This window comes from Lates calcarifer, linkage group LG2 (genome assembly GCF_001640805.2).
Source record: "Lates calcarifer isolate ASB-BC8 linkage group LG2, TLL_Latcal_v3, whole genome shotgun sequence".
In the NCBI taxonomy this organism is placed as follows: domain Eukaryota; kingdom Metazoa; phylum Chordata; class Actinopteri; family Centropomidae; genus Lates; species Lates calcarifer.
Genome location: NC_066834.1, coordinates 29,220,067 through 29,247,813, shown reverse-complemented (window position 1 = coordinate 29,247,813; position 27,747 = coordinate 29,220,067). Strand labels below are relative to the sequence as shown.

General features: G+C 39.6%; 1 protein-coding gene across 2 annotated transcripts; it reads left to right on the top strand.

Moving 5' to 3' along the window:
* The first annotated feature begins 104 nt into the window (after positions 1-104).
* nedd4a (NEDD4 E3 ubiquitin protein ligase a) lies at positions 105-27,273 on the top strand. Of its 2 annotated transcripts, XM_018667914.2 has the most exons (29): positions 105-509; positions 1,783-1,856; positions 3,354-3,432; positions 3,527-3,565; positions 3,782-3,835; positions 16,573-16,623; positions 17,005-17,066; positions 17,240-17,342; positions 17,686-17,849; positions 17,971-18,088; positions 18,833-18,997; positions 19,186-19,269; positions 19,532-19,651; positions 19,812-20,033; positions 20,316-20,393; positions 20,565-20,619; positions 20,728-20,786; positions 20,951-21,016; positions 21,142-21,371; positions 22,004-22,125; positions 22,242-22,312; positions 22,627-22,722; positions 22,824-22,897; positions 22,990-23,050; positions 23,154-23,213; positions 23,319-23,426; positions 23,558-23,654; positions 23,804-23,876; positions 24,593-27,273. In XM_018667914.2, the coding sequence occupies exons 1-29, from the start codon at positions 465-467 to the stop codon at positions 24,693-24,695; spliced, it is 2,733 nt and encodes a 910-aa protein (XP_018523430.1). In that variant the 5' UTR covers positions 105-464; the 3' UTR covers positions 24,696-27,273. The 2 variants fall into 2 exon arrangements, with proteins under 2 accessions (XP_018523430.1, XP_018523429.1); XM_018667913.2 differs by lacking the exons at positions 105-509; positions 1,783-1,856; positions 3,354-3,432; positions 3,527-3,565; positions 3,782-3,835 and adding an exon at positions 7,964-11,036.
* The last annotated feature ends 474 nt before the right edge of the window (positions 27,274-27,747 follow it).

Genomic DNA, 27,747 nt, shown 5'->3' with positions numbered 1-27,747 from the left:
TATTAACAATCTATTAATGTAATTCATGATAATTGTGTGTATGTTGCTCTTATTACTTCTTGTGCTTTCATTTCCGTAGGATTTTGACTGCAGGATTTTTCCTTGTAGTGGAGTAGTTTTACTTCAGTGTGAATACTTCCACCACCACTGGTTTTCCTCTGGGTTTTCTCGAAGTGTCAGGACGAAGGGAACAAGAGGAGGAGGAGGAGGAGGAAGAGAAGGAGGAGACAGAGAGAGGAGGAGGAGGATGGATACAGTGAGTGACGACGGTGTTACAGTTAAACACTGGGTCAAGCTCACGGTGTCTACCAGCAGTGTAACGTTCACCACACAGACAGAATAATAGAGGCGGAGTGGTAACTCACGCCGGAAGAAAGAGAGAAAGAGAAAGAGACTTCTATTGTTGGCGGGACTACTGCCTCTTCTTGTTGTCGCTCTCTTGGAGGAAGAAGGGCGAGGATACTATGGCTGCACTTTCTCCACAGATTCGAGGACTTCAGACAGACGAGGTAAACCAACGCTCCGGTCTCGTATTTCAGTCGTTAACGAATGCTGCTCATGTGATCCAGTCGTTAGCCAGCTGGCTAACTAGTTAACGCTAACCGCAGCTAACCGACAAAAAGCTGGAGTGGCTCGGGAACGTAGTTAGCCAGTTTATTTAATATCTGGTTAACTTGCGATGCTGGGACTTTCGTCTCAGCTTAAAGTGTGTTACTTTTTGATAGGAAATCGATGTAACTGAACAGCTGTAATTACTTCAAAGCTAATGCTATCCGAGAATTCTGTGCACTTTTGTATCCAGGAAACCCAACAGGCTCCTGAGGTGTTACCGCCTCTCTGTTGGCTATTTCCCGTCCTCTACACACACAGACACACATACCAAACTCTGAATTATCCTGCTAATGGCTGTCAATGTAACGAGGGCCCTACTGTATAATTTCCGCCAAGACAGTGTAATGATTGCGAAATCTCTACTAGTTCCCAGTAAAAGCGTAAATGAGGCTGTGGTTTTGATGGGAAATGTGGAGAGGATCCAAGTACTGTCAGGATGTTACATCAGAGTGGCAGAGTAAAGTCTGATTGTGATGAGGGGGGTGTGCACAGCAGGCATGTGACAGTGACTCGTTTTTAAGACGCATTTCTGCCCTCCACGAGCTGAGTGTTTCTAAAGAAACAGATGAACAGATAGTTCCTTAATTCATTAGTTGGTCGATAGAAATTAATTATCTGCTATCTTTGATAGTCGAATTATTGTTTTAGTCATTTTTAAAGCCAAAATGTTTGCTGTCTCTAGCTTCTCACGTGAGGATTTTCTTACACGCAATAATAAACTGAATATCTTTGAGGACTGTTGCTCAGCCCAAACAAGACATTTAAAGATGTCACTTTGGTCTGATGATTCATTAACTGTCATATGTGACAGTTTTGCTTGAAAAGTGGCTGAAATGATAAATTGATGGTGATTGGTGATAGAAGCGGATTCATTTTCTTTTGACCAACATATTGCTCAATTGTTGCTGCTCTAATCAACACAGAACAATATACACCATCTATTAGACTTAAACTAACCATGTACAGAGTATTACCAGATAACTGTCACTGTATAGTTAGAATCAGAGTATTAGCATTAGTACTAGTTGTAGTTTTTGTTCAGTTTCTGGTTAAGATGTTAGTTATATACAGTATGTGTTTATTATTTTATTTGTATCTTCATCTCTGTGTACCCATATGTTTGTTGGTGATGTGTAAAGCTATATTTTTATAAACTCGTCAATATTTCAGGATGAATCCAGAATACTAAAAGTGAAAGTCCTTGCTGGGATTGGTCTGGCCAAAAAAGACATTCTTGGAGCCAGGTGAGTTGGAGAAGCATAATGCCTTGTCTTGTGTAACTCATAAGTAGGGTTTCAACTAACCATTAGTTTCGTCATTGATTAATCTATTGATTATTTTCTTGATGAAACAATTACGATCCTCACAGTTCAAAAGTTTTTGGCATTATTGCCATGAAACATTCAAAATAATGAAAAATGTCACTTGCAGTTTCCCAGACCTCAAGGTGATGTTTTAAAACAGTTTGTTTTGTCTGACCAACACAAATATATTTGATATATGATAATACATAAAATAAAAGTAACAAATCCTCACATGTGCCACCTGGAACCAGGGGTTTTTTTTTTTTTGATGATTTACTTAAACAAATGATTGTTTATCAAAATTGTTGATCATAAATTTAGTGGGTTATGCCATGCTGTGTTTTACATTTTCTGTAAAATCAAATTCATCATTGTGAATATGTTGTGTCAGTTTTCTTTCTTATATCTTTATTAAATATGCAGATATCAGAATTTGCTGAAATTGCATCTTCTAGACTATTGCGTAGAGTGACAGGAAGGAGATGAGAGCATTTTTTCAATGAACAAACAGCACATGTAAGTTTGAGCCATCTCTCAGTGAGTCATGAATAAGTTTGTGTTTCATTCTCCATCCTCCAAGTTTTTTATTTAGTCTCATTTCTTCTCAGTATAAGTATTGGAGGTGTAAAGGCTCAGAATTAAAGTTTTTACAGTTTTCGCTTTTGCTATAAAATGCAGAGGAAATCCTTCATTCTTTAAAAAAAAAAAAAAATTGCGTCACAAATGAAAACACTGAGTTGAAAAGTTTTCCCTGGTATTTCCAACACAAACTGCCTTGACTTTTGCAACACTTGCTGTCCAAGAAAAGGAACTGGAAAAAAGTGCTGAGTTAGTAAGTCTACAGCAAATCATCATCCTGTTCTCCAAAATTTTAAAGAAAATTCTCTGCATGCCCCTTTTTTTAATTTCTTTTTTTGACGTACTCTTAAAATTCTTGTCTTAACAACTCTTCAAATCACAATCTTACAGTGTCATCAGTGTCATGTCTGCTAAATGTTTGCTGAATATTACAACCGAAGTTGCTGTATCACTCTAATGAAACACTAGTCACTTAATACATTACAAATGACAAAACACTGCTGCAGGCCTAATGTGGCATTTAGTCTGGGTAATGGATAATGTGATTTGATTGGTGGATGTGGTTTTTAATACATTTCACAGTGCCTCAAACCATTCTAAAATGATACTGCAATCAACTTTGTGTTGAGCATAGAGTAGCTGGAGCCATTATGTTAATGTTTCTCGGGTCTAAATGCAGTGTCTGATCTGATCAGACAATGATGTATAATGTTTTTCTTCCTTTAAAAATAATGTAGTAGAGACTCGTGTCAGAAGAACCAAATGAACCACTAATACACAGAGAGCAGAGAGTAGATCATTAATCTCTTTAAATGGACGTCTACAGCAAACCTGAATCTGAATGTGTCTCTGTTGCAGTGATCCGTATACAAGACTGTCCCTCTATGACCCCATCAATGGAGAACTTACAAGTCTTCAGACTAAAACAATCAAGAAGGTGAGGAAGTGAACATCTGCACTTGTTTTATTTGTGAACTTGTGAATATTTCATTTTGATTTAATTTTTATTTCCTATCTTATGTTACTTGAAGACACTGGACCCAAAATGGAACGAAGAGTTCTACTTCAGAGTAAGTGAAACTTAAACTAAGAAACATTTAAACTGCATCTGTTTAAAAGAGATTACTTGCTGCTTTTCAGAGGAATAATATAATTTACTGAAACCTGTGCACAATCATATTTAAATATATAATGCTTAAAGTCATGTTGTTGGCTTTGTTGACCATGGCTCATTGTTGAACCCAGTACTTCTGTGTGTTGACTTTACAGTCTGTGTTATGTTTCAGGTTAATCCTAGGAAGCATCGTCTGTTGTTGGAGGTGTTTGATGAGAACCGCCTGGTGAGTTATCACAGTCATATTCAACCTCTCTGTGTACGGAATTTTGATTCTAATGAAAGCTTCAGGCTGTAGGTTGTTGTTTTGGCAGGTTTTTTGCTCTAGTTTGTGTTTTCTGTTTTGTTTTTTGGTTCAGTGTTGGTTCACATGAAGGCTGCTTTAATGATACTGTTATCAGTTATTCTGCAGCTTAATTCATTTTATTTAATTACCTGTTTGGTGTATAAAATGACTTAAGTAATCATTTATTAGAATGGTTGATGATGCATTTTTTATCAACTAATCTATTAATCAACTAATTGTTGCAGCTCTAGTTCAATTACAGAGGGTTCACGTCTGTTTCCTGATGTGAAAAACAAAATCTAAATCTTAACCTCGCACTAAAGCTCATTTTTAGTCACCATCACTTTTGTTGATTTGTCACCAAGTTCACATCCACGCTTAAGTCCAGAAATATTCTAAAAAGGTGGATAACGTGCGGTACGTGACAAATGACAGCTATAATTATAGGATGATGTGTTTTGTTAACTGTGTTGTGGTTAAATGCCCCGGGCAACGTCCTCATTGACAAGTCTTCTGGCTCTGTGGGCTGGTTTTTAAAAAGATCAGATGACGACAAAAGTATGGAATGGTATGTGGAAATCAATTTTAAGAGCTCCTTTGTGAAAGAGGGATGTGCCTTAATTGATAGTCTCACTAAGGTTTGATATTTAAAACAGTCAGATGTGCAGATGCTGTACAGAGAAACTTTCATCAAATCACAGTTGCAAACAAATATTTTAATATAAAAACATTATCTGACCTAATGTGTGTGTGTGTGTATACCATAAAACACCCTGTGAATGCAAACAAGGGAATGTGTCACATTTCTATAGATAAGGGTATCCTCCACTCAGTGCAAGGTTAACTCTGGTTTGTGAGCCTGACAAAAATACAGCCACCCTTATTTTGCCATGACACGTGTGGTAGTATTGGAAAACTGAGATACCTCATTCTTCAGAGCTGTAAATACAGGCAAATCTGACAACCTTAAGGGCATCCTAAAGCCTGTTGCTTACATGTGTAGACTGACATTAAAAGAGTCATATATCACATCAGGGGCTGAATGTCATGCACAGTAGCTAATTACTTTCTGTTATGACAAGGATGCACAGGGTTCCTGTGTGTAGCAGCAGTTTGGCAAGAGCCAAGGTTAGGTGCTTGTAGATTTAGGTAGGCAACAGGAGACTGCAGTATCTAGTGTTCTCTTATTGATTACACAGTTATGCACAGCAGTGTTGAATGTCCTAGCTGTTCCAGATTGTAGCAGGTTGAGCTGCTGACCCAGTTTCATGCTGGTCTGTTGCACAGCAGGTCCAGGAACACCTGAGCAGCCAGACCACAGTGACAGCAACACTGCTGTCTGAGACTTGCTTCTAACTGAGCTACCTGTGTGTAATACAGATATATTTGGGTCCAGAGTCCTGAGTTTGACCTCACGTGACTCCTTCTGGCATATTGAATATGGATAATGAAACAAAGTCAATAAATTATGCATTCATTCATTTCTGAATCATTATCTATAACCATGCACCATAGATTAGCAAGGACTCAACCATAATGTCCTCATTTGGAAAAAGACAGCTGTATATACAGTATATATATATACTGTATGTATATGTAGAGTATGATATACAGAGACACATTTAGTAGCTACTGGAGCCTAGCTTGTCAGTATTTTTCCATTTGTCTGTGCTGTAGGTGTCTTTTTGGTTATTTTGTACTCTGTTGTGTTTTTAGTGTTTTGGTAGTAGTTATTTAAATATGTCGTTTTCTCACTGAATTGCAGTTACAATGAAGAGGAAGGAGCACCTTAAGGGATATCCAGTGTAGACCTTATTCTTTATTATATATATGCTGAAGTCTGGGTACCAGTGTGCCTTCTTAGGAATTGTGCAGTTATAGTTTGTGTGGGGGTATCTTTAAACCTGTCTTACTGGTAAAGTTTGCTCAGTGATTTTAACAAGAAGCAGCAAATGGATTCTCAGAAGAGACAAGTCAGTACACAGGTGTGTGTCAGATCTCCATTTGGAACCATTTGGTTTTAAAGATTCAGTAACTGATACACAATATGTCACATTTCTAAGAGGTTCTGCACCAAATTAACAATGCTGTGCCACAATAACAAACTCATGTGGCTATTCTGTCCCACTCCCTCTCAGCTGTTACATTTCCGATCATTGTCATTCTCTTGTAATCTTTTGTTGGACATTGAACACTTGTTGCAGTTTGACATGTTGCGCAATATTTGGCTCAAATTTGATTTTTATCTACAGTTCCTTACTTGATTACAATAAAAAGTTCAAAAAGTTAAAACATCACTCATAAATGGCACATATACTGTAGTCCAGATAAACGTTGCTCCCTCTTCACCCTGTTTGCTGTTTTTAGTTTGAATGTTTCTAGAACTCGTTGTCAGGTTGCAGGTTGACAGTCACATGATAAAACAAGGCTGGGTGTGACTGACTCAGGGCTGCCCTGTCATGCTCCAGGTGGATTTTTGTGGTAGTTTGGAGGGTGTGTCAGCGCTGAATGTGTTTCTGTGTATGTGTATCTCACTACTGCACTCACACACAGAGAAATGGGCAGAGTAGGCAAGAAACTTGTTCAGTTTTGTCTTGCTAGCAGTAGTCTGAGAATGAAACTGGCTCTGTCAGCCTGTGCCTTATTAAGATGTGAAATGTGCTGTTCATTGTTTAATTATTGTTCACAAATGATAAATCCATGTGAATTCTTGTGATCCACCATTAGACCTTTCACCATTATGAGCCACCCTCGATCAATGTTTTGTTGCATGACGATGTATCTTGAAAATGAATCACATAAACCTAATTGATAGATTCCATGAATAGTACACCACTGTTTCGGAGTGCAGTGAACATTTCAGCTTCTTATCAGTCATTTTTTAAAATGCTGAAAATGAAATATTCACTCTGCATTTACACTAAGTTCAGCACCTCTGCTGCTTGCTGAGCAGGTTTAACTGTTTAGTGAAAGAGGAGAGTGAAGGCTCCGGGCTACACCTCCAGAGACCCCATAATGTAGCAACAGTGCTGTCCTTCATGATCCCAAGTTGTTTTACCACCATCTGGAGACAGTCACATACTCGCAGACACTGGATGGCAGTGGATGACATACTCACACTCAGAGGCATTAAATGCTAAATACAATACAAGTGTTAAGATGTCCTTTCAGATATCACATCCTGGCATAGAGATGTCTGTGTCACTTCCAGACACAACCTGAATAGGGGGTATGAACATTACATCACTTTATGCAGGAGTTGCCATAGTTACTCCCTCTTTAATGAATGGCCACCACAAATTCACATGGTAGAAAAAAAACATGGAAAACACTGATAAAATTATAAAGAGCTGTTGTGTAACTGACTGTACAAACATTCAGAAAGAATTCAGGAAGAAGTTTTTACAGACTGCTGAAAGCTAAAGGAAGAGAATAAATGGTGCTTTGCAAACACACTGTTCTATAAAAAGAAAAGACCTGATGATTCTGATCATGGTGATAAGTCCGCCTTCAAAATAGGATCAGTACACGTCTTCAGGCTTCGTTCAGTGTAACAACACTTAAAATGTATTTTTCAGTTATACTGTTGGCTAAACATATTCCCAGTAAAGGCTGAAGACACTGGATCGCCTTTTAAGTTTTCACTGTTTTCACATTTGTGAGGCTGTGAAAACAATGAGATACCATTACCAAGAGGTAATACCAAAGGAATATTTAAAAATGAACCAGTGCAGTAACAAGGAATCTCAATTAATTTCAGTATCGACTAGTTGTCAGATTAGATACACTGTGCTTCATTCTAGGAGGAAACAAAGTGAAAGTGAAGAGTGTGATCAAGGCCACACAGGAAGTACAAGACAGTGATTAATCCAGTAAACACACACAGAGTCCACAGGTGAATGCATCACTAATAGGCTGTGTATATATATATATATGTGTGTGTGTGTATGTGTGTATATATATTTATATATATGTATATATGTATGTGTGTGTGTGTGTGTATATGTGTATATATATATATATATCACAGCCATATCACAACCAAACATCTGTTAATTATGTAATCACATGCGTGATGGATCCATTTTTTGTTGGCTCAGTCTCATGGACACTGAAATACTCTGTACAAGACTCTGTGTCAGTAGCAGAGATAGTTGGGAATCAATCAGCCCACCTCTTGTGTTTTCTTTTCCTTCCAACATTTCAAATCTCCCCATTAACGGCAGACATAACAGATTTGTGGTGGTGAGGGTGGGGAGAGGCTGCTAACCTGTATGTGTTAACATAAACTTTAGCGACCTGTTAGCCTCATTACATGATGCTGATTGACAGAGCCATCCCCTACTCTAACCACACCCCACTGACACAGTTTGTAATGACATTCAAACACGTCCTCTAAAGAGTTCATTAAATATAGCTTGTCCTTCAGTGTTTCTTTTGGGCACAGTGTTCATGTGGGTTCCAGCTTTGTGGCTGTATTATGGGCAGCTTTGTTTTATTATTGGCATATTACACAGTACTGTATGACTTGGCATAACTGTGTAGTGCACGTCACCAATCTTATCTTATGGCCTGCGTACAACCATCAATTGAACCTGCTTTTGGGCGAATGAATGACTAATATCCTGTCACGAGGTTTCCATGTTTGTCATGTTTGTGAATCATGTTTTTATCCTGGCTGTGCCTCTTACTAGTAAACGCTGTACTGAAACTGATTTGGTTGCAGAGTAATGTCCTGAAATAGGCCAGCCTGGCTCACAATAGGCTGCCATTAATAAATGGGACTGTCAACAGCCATGGAGAGGAAATCAGACCAGCACTGACTGTTACATGAGGTGTCACATAACAGGTGTCATGTCACTGTCAAACCAATCACAGCTCATTCTTATCTTTTCTGTAGTCAGGGAGATAGTATACCACAGATTAGTCTATCTCTACAGGACATGTTTAACAAAGTATCTGTTACTTTAAAACAAAAAAAAAAAAAAAACATTTTATAGGTTTAGGTGTTCTCTTGTGTGAAATAATGAACCAGTGAACTAATTTAAAGTCACTTTCCTGCATGTTTTTTAAAGACTATGAAGGTTTTATTGTGCACAATGCTATTTTGTAATTCTGTCCTCAGTTTGATTCAAAATTATGTTGAAAGTCATTCCCTTTGCTATTGAATTGTAATTCAATAGCAGTGGGTAAAAATATTTGTGAGGGCACAGAGCAGCAGAAACATTAGAAGCAGAGCTGCAGCAGGAAGTGGAGTCTTGAGTGAGTGGCCTGAGGCAGATGTAACAGTTTGCCAGAGCTTCAGTCAAAGATGCAGCGTAAAGAGCTACCATGTCGTTGCTGTAGGTTTTTTTTTAGGTGTAAACAGGGGTGAAGCGGCTGGAAAAGGCACAAGCTGTTAGGGATTAATCTGACTGGAGCTCAGGAGGTACAGTTAACTAGCAGCTGAGCTAAGGTTATAAAGCAGATCAGCAGTGGGAAGTCTTGTCCTATTAAGTTTAAGTGTAATGTTTTTTTCTGTATAGGGTTTAAGCTCCCTAAAGGGGCTAACCACTGGGAATGCTCTAGTTTCATAGGTCATATGTTTGGGTCATGTCTCCAAACAGAACCACTGACCTCCTCTGACTAAAAGCTGAGATCAGCCTGGAGAGGAATGTAGGTTGTCACCAGAGCTATTTTGGCAATGTACAGCCGCTAATGATTGTGATCACAGAGCAGAGCTCGGAGCAGTTGCTTTGCTTTCCTTTTTTCCTACCAGCAAGTTTGATCATGCAGCTCTCACTGGCGCTGCAGGGATTAGAGAGTTAAACGAATGGCACGTCGGCTCCGCTTGCATTTTGCGTCAAGGAGAAGCAACACTGACCCTCTGTCAGAAAGCCTCGGCAGCCATGGTGAGGAGAGTGGAGTCAGTGTGTCAGCTCGCAGCCCCGCAGAGAGTCTGGCGCACAGTTCTGTCCACTTGAAGGTGACTCCTCTGTCACCAGACTATGCTAATTTACAGCGATACTCTTCAGTATTCATACCCAGGGTTAACATTGGAGCATGTAATAAGAAGAGCATTCTGCAGATCTCGCTGCAGCCCTGTGGTAAGCTCAGCGGAGCGCTGGATGGCAGTATAGAGGATGGAGACCCGGGAGTTAGTGAAGGAGCAGCGGGCACTGGCTCTGATGGGGGCTCATGCAACAGTAGCATGGCCAGCGATTCCGGGTACTGTAGCAGCAACAGCATCTTTGAGCCAGAGGCTTCGGAAAAGCACAGGACCACCCAGGAGAGGAGTCTAATCTGCTGCAAGTCCAAGGTCCCGCTGAGACGGTGTTCCTCCTTGGTTATATTTCCAAAGAGCCCCTGCAGCACCCCACCTGCCTCCCCAGTAAGTCCAGTGGCTCTACCTGCTCTTCCAACAACGAGAGGGTCTCATCAGTCATCTCTTCAGACATCTGCCAGTGAATTCTCACAAGATGATGAGGAAGTGACTTTCAAAGGGTCCACCACCGCAGCAGTAAGTGGCCATCGTCTCCCAAAAGGAAGCTGTTCAGCTGAGTTCAGGGACAACAAACACATGGTGCAATTTAATATTCCTTTACAGGATGAACCAAAATGCAAAATGGAGGACAGTAGTAAGGCAATGGAACTGTCATCAACTTTAGACAGATCGAATCGTCACTCTAGCAGTGTGCTGCTGCATTTTGCCCACCAGAGACCAATGATATCTGGGAAGGGAGCCACAACGACAGCTACAGTCAATGTGGAATATCCTGAGGCTCCCAACCCAGCCGCACACCCCGAGGGTGAACATGAACCTCACAAAAAACTGTATCGTAGTACCTCTGCTTGTTTGTTCTCTTCGACTAAACCATCAGAGAAAAACCATAAGGCCTGCTCATATGGAAAAAGCCAAGAAAGGGCTGAGGAACACCACTGTCACCACGCCATACAACGGAGCTTTTCCCTGGAGGTGCCCTACCCCAACACTGGAATCTCATGTCACGTTTCAAATCCAAAACTCAGTAGCCCTTGCTCCCCGCATGTGCACATTCATTTGTCTCCTTGCTGCCCAGTTAAGTTGCCAAGCTCTGCCACTGATGTAAGCACAAGCCACAAAGGGAATAATACACCAAAGAGCCCAGGTCAAAACACCAAGGTGAGTGTTAAGTTTTTTAATAGGGATTAATTGATGCCCTCTGATCATCAGGAATGAGCCTGAAACGTCAAAGTGACAGATAAGCTCTTTTTTTCCCCCAAGATGCATAACACATGAAGGCCTTATGGAGGAACACAGTAGTCTCACAATTAATGTTGCTTAACTGGTTCAAGTAGATTCCGTACTACTTTTGTTTGACTGCTCAGGTGATGCCAAGTGACTGTCATGACTACTGCAAACAACAAATCCGTTATTGTAAGCTCTGTGCTAAATGTTGCATCTTTGGCTTATTCTGTCTAAAGGAAAGTTTACCATTCAGGAGTTTATTTTTTGACACTAGATATTTTTCTGTATGGACTAATTTGCTGTGATAATGCTGCTCCCCCTCACTGCCATCGCCATTCAGATCCCTAAAACTCTGTTTACTCAGGGTCAGCCATTAGGCTCACCACAAGCTAGAGCAACATTCAGTAACTGAGAAGATCGCTACAGCTAAGTCATGCAATTAACAAGCCCAATGTGGACAAACATTTAGAGGTATTCAGTTACATTACAGTAAATCCATTTGCATATTGGTTTCCAAGAAAAGCGTGAGTGAGAAGTAAAAGTTGCTCTTCTTTCGTCTTGTTGAGCCTGTTCTTCTGTTTGGTGTGTGAACTCATGGTCAACTTCAGAATAGTTCTCCATTTTTATTATTCTGTTAGCGCTATGAGTAATCGTCTTAACTATTTACCCGAGCTAATTTTAGTGGTGGGAAAAGCAGTGCCCCTTGCTGATATAAATAAAGTGCATCTGAAATATTCCCCCTGACTCCAGATAGTCTGGTGGTCTGTAGCACTGCCCAGTCCCGTGGATTCAAATTTAACAGCATGATACTAGAGCAGCGCACAGTCATGCCAGCCATCTGTGGACATGGTGTGTGTGTGTGTGTTGGGGGGTAATGTAATGTAGGCAGGATGGGAGCGTGAGCCTTTCCCAGTAAAAGGGTGGTGTGTTCCCTTCCCTATGGGTCCCCCTGTCAGGCAGTGTTTGTGAAGTATCATGTGTCAGTCCCCCTCCCCCCTTGCATTTAGCAGGTTGTCAAGTAAGAAGGTCTCCTCCAGTAATTACCCAGTCTTCTTACATTTTAGAAATCTAAATTTGCTTTTGTAAATCTAGATTATATTTTCATACTTTAATATGCCACCAAATTATCACTGGGGCACTAATGGAGGCCAAGTGTCAAGTATATTGCACTTAATTTTCATGTTCATAGTCCTTCATGCATATTTAGTCCAGTCTCCTTCTTGGACACCTGCATCAAATACTACACACCTTTGTTTACATTCGGACCATATCCACTCACAGCAGAGCAACAACACTGTGATTCACACTGTGACTCTTCTCAAAAAATACATCATAATTCAAATAACTAGGGAACACATAAGACATATCTCTCATCTCTCTCTGCTTTTTTCTTATCCTTAAAATGAAAACATTAAAAAAGGTTGATTGACTTTATTGACTAAATGTGGCTGAATGAGCTTTGTACCTCCAAATGATCTTCCATATCCAGCACTGTGTTCACCTCATTTTATGAAATGACAATAAAACAAATTAAAAACCTACCTGTCCCCAGACATATATAAGCTAAATGTGACATAATTTGTTCATTTGAGCAGTAGTGTTGTGGCTTCTCCCAGGGATATTCAAATAGAGAGATTCAAATACCACGTCAAAAACATATAAAAAGCTGTTAAACTACTCAGCTGAATGTGCCAGATGTGACACAGCAGACTGGGGTGTTCAAAAAAAATTCCACCATGGAAGTTTTTAGGAAATTTTCAGGTTAGCCTTCCTTATCTGCAGTGCCCTCATAACTCCATACACCTCATGTCTCGAGTTAATGAACAACCACATTACACAAGTAAGGTGAAAAATGAATCAGGAAACTCTCACTGCTGTTTTGATCATGAGCTAATGGAGGCATAATGTAGTTATTTATCCAGTGAATGAGGTGTAATGTGGTGCAAATGGTCCAAATGTAACCACACTTAAAATTTCTGTTGGACATGACCCACATGCCGTTATGAATGGATTGTCCAAACTAGTTTTGTGCAGCTACCTCAGTGTTTGTAGTGGGGGTGGATGGCTGCAAGTTGGAACACAAATTCCTTCAAAAGTGATAACGTGGTTTAGAGAGGTCACTCTCACTTTATAAAAAGAGCCCAGGAAAGTGTCCTTTCTCCTCCTCTTTTAGGCCTTTACAGCCAGCAGTCAGAATAAACATGACCTCTCTCTTCCTTTTGGAGTTGAAATAAATATGCTTTGTATATACATTCTCCCTTAGCACAATGAACGAATAGTGCAGTCCATCAGACATGAAGTGGCTGTCTCCTGCAGTGACAGTGAACTGTTTCAGATGTGGAAAAAAAAGACCCTGTTGAAGCATTTTACAGTTTTGCCTTGTTCACAGCAGTCAGCACAGTCCTTACAGCTCTGACAGTCTGAGCACCTCCTTTTCATCTGCTCCTCAAGTGCCAAGATATAACTTGTTTTAACTTGTTTTATGGAACCATATAGCTCCTGATCAGGATCATCAGAGACTTTGTTTGCCCGCTTCAATAACATTAGCTGTGTAACTCCTCTGAAGTTTAAGTTTCACAAGCTGCTGTCCACCTGTCAGAAGTAGTTTGTCGTTGCCGAGCCGGGTATCACTGAGCCTGCCCCGCAGATACGAAAACATGTCTGTAGCTGTTTGCCACAGCCTCATACAGTACGTGGTCAGCACTGCTTAATGCCACATGCTAAACTGAGTCGCATTTAGTGTCACATGAACCTTCATGGATGCTCTGAATGAACGTTTATCTGTGGTTATCCTGTTATCTTGGGCAGCATACACTCACTCTTTGTTAAGCTTGGCCTCACCTCACCCTAAGATCCAGGACGTTTCCAAGAGAAGAGACAGTTTCACTTCAGAGTAAAGTCTGTTTGTTACAGACACAAGTGACCTTATTAACTTTTCAAATCAGCAGGGACATCCATCAGCATCAACTGTTTATCCATCTCTGTTTATGAAATACTGAGTTGAGATTTTATATGATGAAGGGATCAGTTATCCAATTAGTCTCTGAACATCTGAGCAGACTGTGAAATGTCATGAAGGGCAGCAGATATTGATTAATAATGTTGCTAGCTACAGATTTAGTGGGTGACATGTTCTGAGTGACATGTTCTGGGTGAAATGTATGATCAAAAATACTGTGGTCTTAGATGAAGTGAGATATGATTAATGTGACAATTGATGTAAATGTGACGCTAGAGTGACAATTTTACCTTTCTAGAAGTTGTGTGTACTTATTCATCATTGGCCAAACTTTATTGTCTTAAATGAGACCTGGGAAACAGTGATGTAATGTGATATTACTGTGTCTGTGTGTGTATGTGCTGCAGGAGGAGTTCAGAAATGTCCTTCAACTTAGATTTTATGAAACTCTTGATTTTTCTCACTACTCACATTAACTGTTGTCACCATAAATACATCAGGGACGAAAATAGTGCCTGTCAATGTTCTATACAGTATACTGTGTATACTGTATACACTCATATATTGTGGTAAGTCTCCAGTATACTGGCTGTTGGAGGAGCCAGGAGTGAGTAATACCAAAAGATACACAAATGTTGACTTTGTTAATATCCTGTGGACTGTGGTGTATAAATAAATAGAGGCAACATTAATGACACTGAGTGCTGATGCTTCCTTAAACATCAGTATATTTTAGGAGACCTCACTGTCAAGGAAGCGCTGTGCAAAGTGTGCAGAATGAATTCTTAAGATGCACTGCTGCCATAAAAGCAGTTGCTCACTGGAAATGGAAAGCTACTGCAGCTTGCCAAAAGAACAGTAATGATAACAAATATGACTTATTAGAGTGTACCAGAGCAGAAAAAAAAGAGACAAAGCACAGCAAGCTTATATACATAGCACATTTCATAGACAAAGGTAATTTAAGTGCTTCACATAATGCATTACAAACCTTGGAAAAAGAAACAAAATTATGCATGAACATTAAAATATATATTGAAAGAATAGAAACTTTTTTTAAAGGAAATCAAAATTCTGAATGTCAGAAGAGAAAGATGATTCATGATGAGCAATCAATAGTCAATCAAAGTCAGTGTAATAGGTGATTACAATGTGTGATTATTGATTAATCATAAAGTTAAAATACCCCTAAAAAATCCTTGGTTCCAGTTTGTCAATTGAAAGGATGTTCTGCCTTTCTTTGCTTTGACTGGGTTGTAAACTGGATATTTTTAGGTTTGTTTAGGCCTTTGTTTGGACAAAATAAGAAATTTAATGATGTCATCAACAGCTGTGGGAAACTGCAGTTTTTAATTTTTCACAATTTTCTGACATCATGTACACTGTGTCAATAATGAAAAGTTGCAGTCTTTCTTTATACACTTATGATTTCCATATTAGCTGAGAGTCTTTATCCAGACTGACTTTCAGTAAGTGCTGCCATTGAGTAAAATTAAATTTCTACTTCAATAAAATTGCAAGCAATCTGTCATATATATAAAAATTAAAAATCATTTAATTAAATGCTTAACAAACTAGCTGTAAAGAAGATGGGAGGCACCGTTATAGTTAGAGTCTTTAATCTCTAAACATTAAAACCCATATAGGGAAGATACTGATATGTGTTTTAATGGTTGTTCAGCCTGGTCATTGCTGCTGTTCATGTCATCTTTCTTTTAACCCAGATGTATCTACTTTACTTGGTGTTACCTTTAGAAGCACAAGGGCAGGACGCAGGGGTCCTCCATCTATATTTGTTCATGTAAACACACTGTACTGCTGTTAGATTGTCTGACCTGCCGGGGTGTTAATTTGGTCACAAAGTTGGCTCCCAACTGTGCAGCGCGTTAGCTCTCAGCCCTCTGCCTTCGAGGCTGTAACGGCTGTGATAAAAGGCACGCAGTCAATGTGTGAAGTGTTCAAAGCAAAGACGATTTGTCTGACAAATGCTACATTATTTTGGTCGCAGTCGCTCCAGCAATAACACAGTGCAGCCATTCATTGTGGGCTGATAAACACATTCCTGTTGAGGCTACATTACTAAATATATGTGGAAATAGATCAAGTCAAATGACTCTAATTGTTTCAAGTGGGGAAAATGGTGCAGTGTTTGTGCTCCTGTAAAATCTAATGATTACAGATGGTTTGGTACAGGAAGTGGCTCATGATGAAACAACAAAAAGTGAAATGATACATGTCTTGACCGAGATCTAATAGGAGATGAAATAGCACTAAAAGTCACTGTGACACAGACACACTGTATGCTCCAATGGGGATATTGCACACTCTAAAGACAGCTTAGTAACAGAACATGTCCTGGCCAGTCCTCCATGTGTGTGTGTGTGTGTGTGTGTGTGTGTGTGTGTGTGTGGAGGAGATAATGTTGTTATGATTCTGACATTAGTGTGTGACTCTCTCTCTCTCTCTCTCTCCCTCCCTCTCCCTCTCCGTCTCCCTCTATCTCTCTGTCAGACACGTGATGATTTTCTGGGACAGGTGGACGTCCCTTTAAATCAGATACCGGTGAGTCTTTGGTTCACCTACGTTGAGTGTATTTTGTTTTTACTGTAGGTTTTACTGTAAGAGCGCTCGACCTCGGTTTCACCCATGTCACTATGTAAATATAAACACATACACCCTTATTCTAGTGTCTGTTCCACATCGTTGTCTACAGTTTTGGAAACACGCTCTGTCATGTTTATGTTACGTCCCTGCTTTTGTTTTATTATAAATACAACTCCCACAAATTAGCCCTCATGGTACACTGTCATCAATTCATGTAACGGTATCCTTAAATATACTTTGTTGTGATATGGTGCCAAGCAGTAGATTATTTATTTATGCAGCTCTTAAAGTGTTTGAAGAATTAAAGATTTCCTTTTTATTGTTTTGTTTCTTTCTCAGACAGAAAATCCTAATACAGAAAGGCCATACACATTCAAGGATTTTCTGCTTCACCCACGAAGGTTGGCATGATTTCATGGTTCTTTAATCTTCTGTCTTTCCTTGTTTTACATTCCATTTTTACATATGTTTATTTCAAGGAGAAATGATAGACCAGTTTATATTTATTTTTTTCCTGACAATATTTATTTCTTGCTGGTTCAAAAAAAAAAAAATCCTTATGTATGTTACACAGCCACAAGTCCAGAGTCAAAGGTCATCTACGTCTCAAAATGACCTACCTGCCAAAAAACTCTGGCTCAGAGGAGGAGACAGCAGATCAGCCTGAGGACATGGATGTAAGTTTGACTAATGCTTGTTCAGCAAGAAGATATTTCCCATGATCTTCACAAATATTAAACATCCTTCTTTAACTCTGATTTGATATTAGCCAAAATGAAGCAGATTCTCAGTTTTTATCATTGTAGTAAATGTACCCACAAAGTCCATGAGTCCAGCTTATATTTTTCCCACTGTGTCCTTGGCCTTTGTAAAATATACTGATGATATCTTTTAGTTATCCTAGCCAGTGAAATTTCTTGTAGCTGCCAAGTATTCTTTGGTGTGTCCAGTTAAACAGCTGGCATTAGGTTACTGTCTCTGTACCGCCCCTTTTTGAAACTTTTTGTTCACGTTGTGCAGCCTGGTTGGGAGCTTCTGGAGGCTCAGGACATGTCAGGTCCCAGACAAAGCCAGGTGCTGCCTCCTCTGCCCCCTGGCTGGGAGGAGCGGCAGGACAACCTGGGAAGAATCTACTTTGTCAATCATGAGAGCAGAACCACGCAGTGGAATCGACCCACAATGCAGTAAGACAGTTCCCATCTTCCCAGCAAATGTAAATCACTTTATTTGTTGGTACAGTACTGATGTGTGTGTGTGTGTGTGTGTGTGTGTGTGTGTGTGTGTTTTTGTCTGTGTCCTAATCAGGGACTGTGATCTGGAGATGCAAAGAAGACAGAACAATAACACAGAGGTGGAACATGCATTCATTACACGCAGACAGATCTCAGACCCCGATGAAAACACCACACGAGAGTCTCCTGAGGTAATTAGACCTTTTTTAACAAATTTGCATTTGTGTCCTGCTGCTTGTCCTATTATTACTGTGCCTACCTGTATTTTTTAAGTCTGTTTAGAAGAATAGATGAGTATTAAATGATAAAAGTTCATTTACATACAGTGAAGCACAACAGAACATTTTTAAATCCCAGGATGTAGTAAAGCGCTTCCCAATTACAGCAATGTGTTAACTAGGAAGCAGTTTGGTGTCTTTCAGCCCATTGTTTTGATTCACTCTCACTACTCTCATTGTTTAACAGTAAAAACCCACTGTACACAACCTGCTCAGCACCAAATTGCAAATAGACACACTTTTACAACTATCTGGTGAACATAGTGGAACATTTAGTGGCCAAAGAGCCAGAAATTTGGAGTGAAGATATTGGACTTCAGCAGGATAAGAATCTCACACAGCCTGTCCACACACACTGCCTGTTTTTATACTTCTTAGGTGAATGTTTGAGAGGTGGGGTAAGTCTGTTCTGTTATGTAGATGCTGTCGCAGTCAGTTATTTCAGGGGTGGTTGTAGCAGTGTAACTGGCTCATCCTCTGAGAGCTTCAGCATAAACACTTGAGGAAACCCACCTTGATTAAATCTAAACAAACTAACTTGTGGATTTTCTATAAAGCAGAACTCCCTATGACTTACACTGTAAATATAATTTGGCTGTTGTTGTTGCATCCGACTTTGGATCACCTCCCAATGTGTCTTCTCTTGCTCTTTTCTAGAGCTGGGAGATCATTGCAGAGGACGAATCCACCTTGTACCACAGCAATAACCAGCTCACATCACCTCCACCCCACTCGCCCGCGGAGTCCCACTCGTTCTGCGGCGAGCTGAGAAACATGCAAGTTTCAGGGGCCACAGCTGGTGAGCAGCGCACCTCCCAGACGGTGAGTCACGCTGTGTGCAGCATAAGGTTCTGGTTACTGAAAGTAAGAGGAAGAGAGGCTCGTAATGAGATTAATATGAACCATGAGCTTTAGTGGAGAGAGGGAGAGAGGTGGAAAGTGTGCAAGTGTATGCACATTAATGGCAGAGTGATGATTGTTGTCCATGACATCCTTCCTCTCTGTTGCAGGATCATGCAAGTAATTCAAGCCATTCCAGTCTCAGAGGAAGCGGCCAAACTTCAACTGGAGAGGAACATCCTGTTAATCCTGTGGTAAGTAATTCACTCTAAAATCACTCTATCTTACATTTTACCAAACCTGTCTTTCATCAGAATGTTTCAGAGTAGAGACTTAAGTGTTCACCATTCACAGGTATATTCTATAATCATCAAGTCTTCTGTCGCTTCCTGTGGTGTGGAGGTTAAGAAATAGGTTCAGTGAGGTTATATCTGTCTTTGTCGGGTACGGTGGAACTTAACAAGCTTGAGGTTTTCAGCATTGATCACTGTATTCAATTTTTATGTTATTCCATAGCTGCTTCCAACTTCAGCTGGGCTGCCTCCAGGCTGGGAGGAGAAGCGGGACAATAAAGGAAGACGCTACTATGTCAACCACAACAGTCGAGTCACAACATGGACACGACCACTCGTTCAGGTACACAGAGGCCTGTCTTATTTATACTGATGTATACTGGCACTTTGTATGGCAATATTTAATGCCCTCATTCCTTCTGATTAAACTGATCACCAGGTGCTGTTTTGTTCATTTTTGTGTGTCCCTTATCAAACTAAAACCTAACAACTGTCTTGGACAGAAAACCTCAGAGGCAGCAGCTGCACCAGCACAGAGTACTGCAGGTTTACCCCAAAGCCCCACACCATCCCAACCACCTATGTCCCCTGAGGTGTCTCCTCAGCACACCCCAAGCCCTGAGGCCACACATGAATCTGGCTTCTTGCCGGCTGGTTGGGAGGTTCGCAGTGCTCCCAATGGAAGACCCTTTTTCATCGACCACAACACAAAGACGACTACCTGGGTGAGAAAACAGCACACCAGAGGGCCTCTAGTTTACCTTCACACCACAGTGGTAAAAACCCTCATGGGTGTGCAGTTCTTCTAATGACCACTAGCTCAATAAAGTCAACAGAAAAGCCTCCAGGTTCAGTTTATTTCCACGAGAACAGTCTCAGTTACCTTAACTCAGCTTAAAAGATTTGTGAAAACAGATTCCCTATTAGTAAGCACCTCCACAACTATTTTTTCTGAGAGCCTTTCCTGTTTGACTGAAACAAACCCTGCATTCTTTCCCTCTGAACAGGAAGATCCCAGGCTAAAGATTCCCGTACACATGAGGAGGAGACCCTCACTTGACCCTACTGATCTTGGCCCGCTGCCAGTAAGTTCATGAGTTACAGAAAATCAGCAACCAATCAATTGGAAAAGCATTTATCAACTTTAGGCTGTAGATCTTGGGCAAAAGTCAAATACAGTACCTTAATATGATCTGTGTTGTAATCTGCCTGTTGTGTTTAATGGTCTAAATCCACCTTATTCTTTTCATTCCTAGCCTGGCTGGGAGGAGAGAATCCACTCTGATGGAAGGATATTCTACATAGATCACAGTGCGTATGACATTTAATACTAAAATACACATCTTGAACTCATGTGTGATAATGAATAATAATGAATATGTTTCCGTATTAATGTATGGCTTCTGATGTATTTTATAGACACCAGGACCACACAATGGGATGATCCCAGATTACAGAACTCAGCTATAACTGGACCAGTGAGTATAGATTGTATTTGACAGAAAATGACATTAAAATACAATAAATCAGTTTTCTCTTATTAGCTCACGTTTCCTGTAAATTTCTTTCATCGACCACAGTGTAGGTCATAAGGTTAAGATTGCTTTTCTTGTCACTGAACACGGTTCTTTGTTCATTACAGGCTGTGCCTTATTCCAGAGATTATAAACAGAAGTATGACTACTTCCGGAAGAAGCTGAAGAAACCAGTGAGTGTTGTGAACAAAAACCTCTCATATCAGTTTCTCAGTCTCACTTTCAAATACGCTGTGTTTATTTAACCTGGGGTGACTGTAAACTTTCCTCTTAATGACGTCAACATGTTTTCATCTAGGCCGACATCCCGAACCGCTTTGAGATGAAGCTGAGGCGAAACGCCGTGCTGGAGGACTCATACCGACGCATCCTCTCAGTTAAGAGGGCAGACCTGCTGAAGGCACGTCTGTGGGTGGAGTTCGAGGGAGAAAAAGGACTGGACTACGGTGGCGTGGCCAGAGAGTGGTTCTTCCTCATGTCCAAGGAGATGTTCAACCCGTACTACGGACTGTTTGAGTATTCTGCCACGTGAGTCCAAACACTGTCTCTGTCTTAAACCTTCACCAGCAGCCTGAGTTGTATGGTGTTGTATTTTGTTTATCACCATTATTTTTAACTGATGTTAGACTGATTGATGTACCTATCTGGAAAGATAAAGATTTTTGGCAATGAGACGCAGCACAAGTGACCTGCATCCTGCTCACTGATGGGCTCCTCAGATGAAGAGGAAAATGTGCCAGAGCTCTTACTGATATGAAAGACTGCTCTGCCTGTACTGGTCTGAAATTCTAGAGAAATATGCAAAATTGCCAACTCTGGATAGATAAACTCTATCACTGCTCATTTTGTGTTTCTGTTGTTAGGAGGATTCATTTTTGTTTACACAGTGAAGACCACATTTAAAGACTCATCCTCTCCTTTGGTGTCCCTACAAATGAGCTCTAGAAAAGTGTGAAATTGTGAAATGTTTCTTCATGGGGCAGTTAATGCTACTTGGATCAATGAAAATACAGACTTGTGCGTACTAAGTCATGTCAGTGAAAATATATATCACGTGAGAGAGCTGTAATTATCTTTAGGCTGGGACTGGCACAGCTGTTTAAAAACAGTTTGTTGTTGGAAGTGCTGTCCTGTTATTCATGATGTGATTTGTCTTTCAGGGACAACTACACTCTGCAGATTAACCCTAACTCAGGTTTATGTAACGAGGACCACCTGTCCTACTTCAAGTTCATCGGCCGTGTGGCAGGCATGGCTGTTTATCATGGAAAACTGCTCGATGGTGAGTGCTTATGGAAGTGTCTTTAGAAATGTTTGGATATTTTAAAGACAGAAACAGCAGAGACAAAGTCAAAAGGATTTTACAGAAACTGATGTCTTTGTTTTGCATCTTCAAAGCTTTCTTCATTCGGCCTTTCTACAAGATGATGCTGCAGAAGCCAATCACCCTCCAGGACATGGAGTCTGTTGTGAGTATCACCTTTTTTTTTTTGTTGTTTGTTTGTTTGTTTAGTTTTGTTTCCCTGATAGGAAATAAGTAATGTGCTTGTCATGATCCTCAGATTACAGATGATTTGGATCATTTTGTTAAATATGCCAATGCATGTATGAAAAAAAACTTAAATTAGATTTTAATAAAATTATTTTTTGTTTTAATTCACTTTATCCTTATGTCTGTCTGTCCTTTTGTCTCTGTCCATCTATGTATTTTGTCCAATTCTATTCATTGTTTTATTTGATGAATCCTTTTTAATGTTGTGGATTATCATTCTTTTCCTTTCAGGACAGTGAATATTTCAACTCCTTGATGTGGATTTTGGAGAATGACCCAACAGACTTGGATTTGAGATTCACCATTGACGAGGACTTGTTTGGACAGGTTTGCTCAACATCTTGTTTTTTTTACCTCAACAATGTTCACTCTGCGATGACTTGTTTTCTGTGTTAATCAATAAGAAATATCTCACTCCTCCTGTTCAGACTCACCAGCATGAACTGAAGCCGGGTGGCGCTGAGATTGTCGTCACTAATGAAAACAAGAAGGAATACATCCAGTAAGCAGCAGAGCTCCTCTCCAGTAGACTTCTTCATGTTGAATGTTGTTGAATTATGGTTTGATGCTAATCTGCTGTTTTGTGTTTGACAGTCTGGTGATGCAGTGGAGGTTTGTGAACAGGATACAGAAGCAGATGACTGCTTTCAAGGAGGTAAGAGCTTATTTGATACATTTTTTGTAACACAGAGAACATCTGCACAGCTGTTGAAGACTTTAAAAAGTGATTAAAAATCTGGCTCATGTTTGTGTTCCAGGGATTCTTTGAGTTGATACCACAAGATCTGATTAAGATCTTTGATGAGAATGAGCTCGAGGTGAGTTTTCAGTTGATCTGATTTGCTGAAATGGACCAAATTCATTCCAGAACATATTGAATAATAGAATAATGATCGATTACCTGCTTTTGTTTCCCTCCACAGTTGCTCATGTGTGGTCTTGGAGACGTGGATGTGAATGACTGGAGAGAGAACACCAAGTACAAGAATGGCTACTGCTCCAACCACGTAGTTATCCAGTGGTTTTGGAAAGTAAGATCACTTTCCATGCCCGGAGCTAATAAGCTGGAGCTGGATGGCTTGGACCTGTCTGTGTTTTTCCTGCTTTAAGAAGAGCTTCGACTCAGTAATTTATGTACATGTTTTCTGTCGCGTTGTTACAGACAGTGCTGCTGATGGATGCAGAGAAGCGAATCCGTCTCTTACAGTTTGTGACGGGAACATCCAGGGTCCCAATGAATGGCTTCGCTGAACTCTACGGTGAGATGATCTATTCCTCTCTGTACTATATACACTTGTCTTCAGTTTAAAGGTGGCATGAACTTTGTTTTCCTTCTTGTAAATGAATTCCAGTTGAAATTACGTCGTATGCGTTTGTCTGATGTTTGTTGGTTGCTTTTATTTTCCAGGGTCTAACGGACCACAGCTGTTCACCATCGAGCAGTGGGGAACACGTGAGAAACTCCCCAGAGCCCACACATGGTGAGCACTTGACTGTGATTTTTTTCTCTCTGTATTATCTAACGCAGCTATGTTTAGCTGTGTACTCTAAACAAATTTTCAAACTTACTTAAAGTGTGTGCCAACATTTAAAAAAGGCTAAAACAGACTGTACATTTACACTTTCAGTTCCCCTTGCTACTTTTTTTTTTTTTGAGCGATTTGAGGGTTTGTTGTGAGAGCAGAGATTTCAGTTCAGCTTTTATCACAGCTCAGAGGTGCATTAACAGTCATTATGATCTTACTGTAATGTGCCCACAATGTACGTATCTTATGTGCATAAGATCCACATCTCACTCATGATCACTGTATATAAGATTAGATGTATTCAGGATCTTCAGTGGCTCTAGAAAGAGAGAATATGGCAACATGACTGTTGAGTTTTACATCAGCCCTGATCAACACACTGAACAAGAATAGACTCTGCTGTTCTGAGTTCAGCCCATGCTGAGGTTTCATGTAGCTGTGATAAAGACTGATTGATATAAAAGGATTAGTATAAAATAATATGTGATTGAGCACACTGGGTTAAGGCCCTCTAGTGGCTCGATACAGTTATAGCTCTCACTCTGCCATCTAAGAACTGACACATCTCAGTATTTAAGACTTAAATAAAGTCTTTTAATTCCTTTATGATCCTGCCTGGTTGCGATCCTAACCCTGTTTCACTCCATTGTCTTTACTCTCACCTCCTAAAGTTTCAACCGGTTGGACCTTCCTCCCTACGAGTCCTTTGAGGAACTGAGGGAGAAACTTCACATCGCCATTGAGAACGCACAAGGCTTCGACGGGGTGGATTAGCACGGGTGCAGTAAATGAGCTGAACTGACAGTTACTGCCACCAGAGTAAAGCCAAGCAGCATGATGTGGTGACATTGATGAGAGAAACGAGCTGTGCACATCAGACTGGGGTCTTAACCTGCCAGCTGTGTGACAGATGAAGGACAGTCACACAGCCCACTCTTTGGTCCTCTGTTGGGGCATGCTTGGAGAAAGGACTTATATATATATGTGGAGAGATGGAGGTATCACTCCATGCATTATAATGTTTACAAATCAGGTTTTCTTATTATTTGATTCTTTATATTAAGTTGCTCAAAAGTGTATTCACTTTTTATTTGTTCTGCTAAAATGCTGAAATATTTAAAGAACATGATTCTGTGAAATGACAATATTATACAAATTAATGTGAATGTAAAGCTCAAAAACATCTAACTTTATAAAAAAACATTAGTTTCATTTAGGCTGAATTGCCTCAGAAATGCTTAATGCTCAGCTTCTCACATCAGGTATTTGTGAGAGTTTGAGTGAGGCACTTCCATCAGATGACAGCTGATACTGTGAGGGATTTAGAGTAACAGTCTTCAATGTACAGGAGTCTTCTACTCCATGGTGAACTCCTGACTACTTAAAGAAAAGAGAGAAGATCCAAAGGCTGGGTGGAATGACGCCGAGTGTAGGTGGGGAGAGAGAGAGTCGGAGAGAACGTCTTGAAAGAAAGTTGCCACTAGAGGGAGCCTTTTTCATAGTAGTTGTGTTTCTCCTCTTTGAAAATTCATCCCCTTTCTCTACATACCTATATGTTAGGGGCATAAGGTTGGACCATGGGTTAAAATAGGTTGATTTAAGGATTGTATTAGTGCCTAACATATGAGTGAAACTCAAACCCCATTTCTCCTGTCCAGAGCTATTGGACTTTTTAAATTAACTGAATAAAAATTAAACTGAAGTGAACAGCCTAAAATACCTTTAAACACAATATCAGTGTTAGAGTTCCTGTTAGAGGTTTTAAAATCAAAAGATGAAGGCAGCGACGACTGTATTCCAGATGTATATGACGTTTCAAGCATCAAAACGTGAATATAAATCAGTAATTCAACCTACATAAAACAGATGTGAAGATGTTTTCTCTCCCTTTCTTCCTATCATTTAAATTCTATATATAAATATACATTTTTCATTCCAGTATATTAGAAACACTGATGCAGGAAAGCTGAAACGTGCGCCTCAGAAGCATTTGTAGCAGAAAATGTGCAGGTTATATACAAGTTTGAGCAACTACACTTAAACAAAGTGTATCAGTTAAGCATTATAGTAGTGATGTATCAATACCAGGACCAGTAAAAGGCTAAAACTAATTATACTGTAGTTTGTATCTGTCTAGTTCACAGATGGAAAGAAGTGACTACATGCAGTGTTAGATTGCGCTGAAATACTATGCATAATTGTACATATTGACATAACATAATCAAATATCACTTGATCTTTGAGTTTCTCAGATATTACATAAATATATTGTACATATAAATATAACTTTGCGTTCTACAAACTGATAAAGCAACTATTGTTAAAACAGATTACTGGTGTGCCTCCATATTATCCTTTTTTTTTTTTAACTCATACTTTAACTCAAGTTCAACACTGACTGTTTATGTATCAAATAGATAAATAAATGTACATATTCATATCATATTCCCTAGGCTGTAGCATACAGAAACCTTCTCAGACAGATTAAGCTTATACAGTATGTTAAACATGTTTTGTTGCCTTTTGTCAATGAGTGGTATCGTTTTGTTTTCTTCTACTCATCATGGGTGTCTAATTGCAGCACGGTACTCTATTTTAAGAGTACAACTTTAAAAAATTGTTTTGTTGGTTGTGTACAGATTATTGTTTTCAAACTACGTAATCACTTGTAATACCTTTGTAAGAAAGTAACTGTACTTAAGCAGTAGTTTCAAATTTTTCTGAATGGTAAAACATGTGTTTACACTGCCTGCCATGTTTACAGGTTGTTGATAAAGGAAGGTGTCCTGGGCTGGTTCTTGTCTCTGACAACACAATTTTATACCTATGCTTTTATAAAGTGAAGCACTTTGTTAATATCGATGAGTCTTACTTCTGAACTGTCTGAATCTTTGCCAATCTGTCACCTGCAGACTGCTTAAATCACCCTTCAAAAGCATGATCCTATGCTTCAAGTGCACGTGTTTAAATGTTTACATGTGAACATTGCTGAAAATAAGCACATTCTCTTCTTTCACTGATATTTAAATTTAAATACAGAGGCCTTCGTTTGTTATATATTGTAGAATTTTGATTGTGTTTATCAATGTTTTAATCTCTAAATGGAAGTACTGTTATATGTGTATTGTTCTCTACTGAAGGATATTGAATAGATCAACTTCATTTCTGATATATCAGATTTTCTTATTATAGAATTGAATTATAACACCTATAAGTGCATTATAACAACATACATGCAACATATACTCAACCGTTTAAAAGGTGGAATGAACTGTAGCTGTTAAATCCCAATTTGATGACCTACAGCACACCAAATTGAATATATTTGAAGAATAAAATGATATAAAAACAATTTTCCTGTGTCCTCATGTTTAACACCCCCCCTTAATCAGTTGCTGTAATGTTGTTTTTCTGATGTTTTCATTCTTTACAGTTCTGCCGCCTGGCACACAACTTAAAACACATTTCCCGACCTTGGTTCTTTTACAACTGTTCTCAGTCACACTTCACTTTAACTCCCACCGTTTCATCTTTATAAGCAGTTTATAAAAATCTAAAAATGACTTATAAATAATTTATGTATTGTAGTTTGTAGGTGTGTTAACTATATTGTACACACTTGCAGGCAAAAGAAACTGAGCTCAGAATTTGCCTGGGAATGAAATATTTTTCACTGTATGAGAACATGCAGAGTCAGAAACATGTGATTCTATAATCATTATGAAGTTATGTGTACTATACACACAGTATCATATATTGGACAATTCAGGGGCGAGAGGTAGGGTACACCCTGTACAGATCACTAGTCCATCACAGGGCCAACATA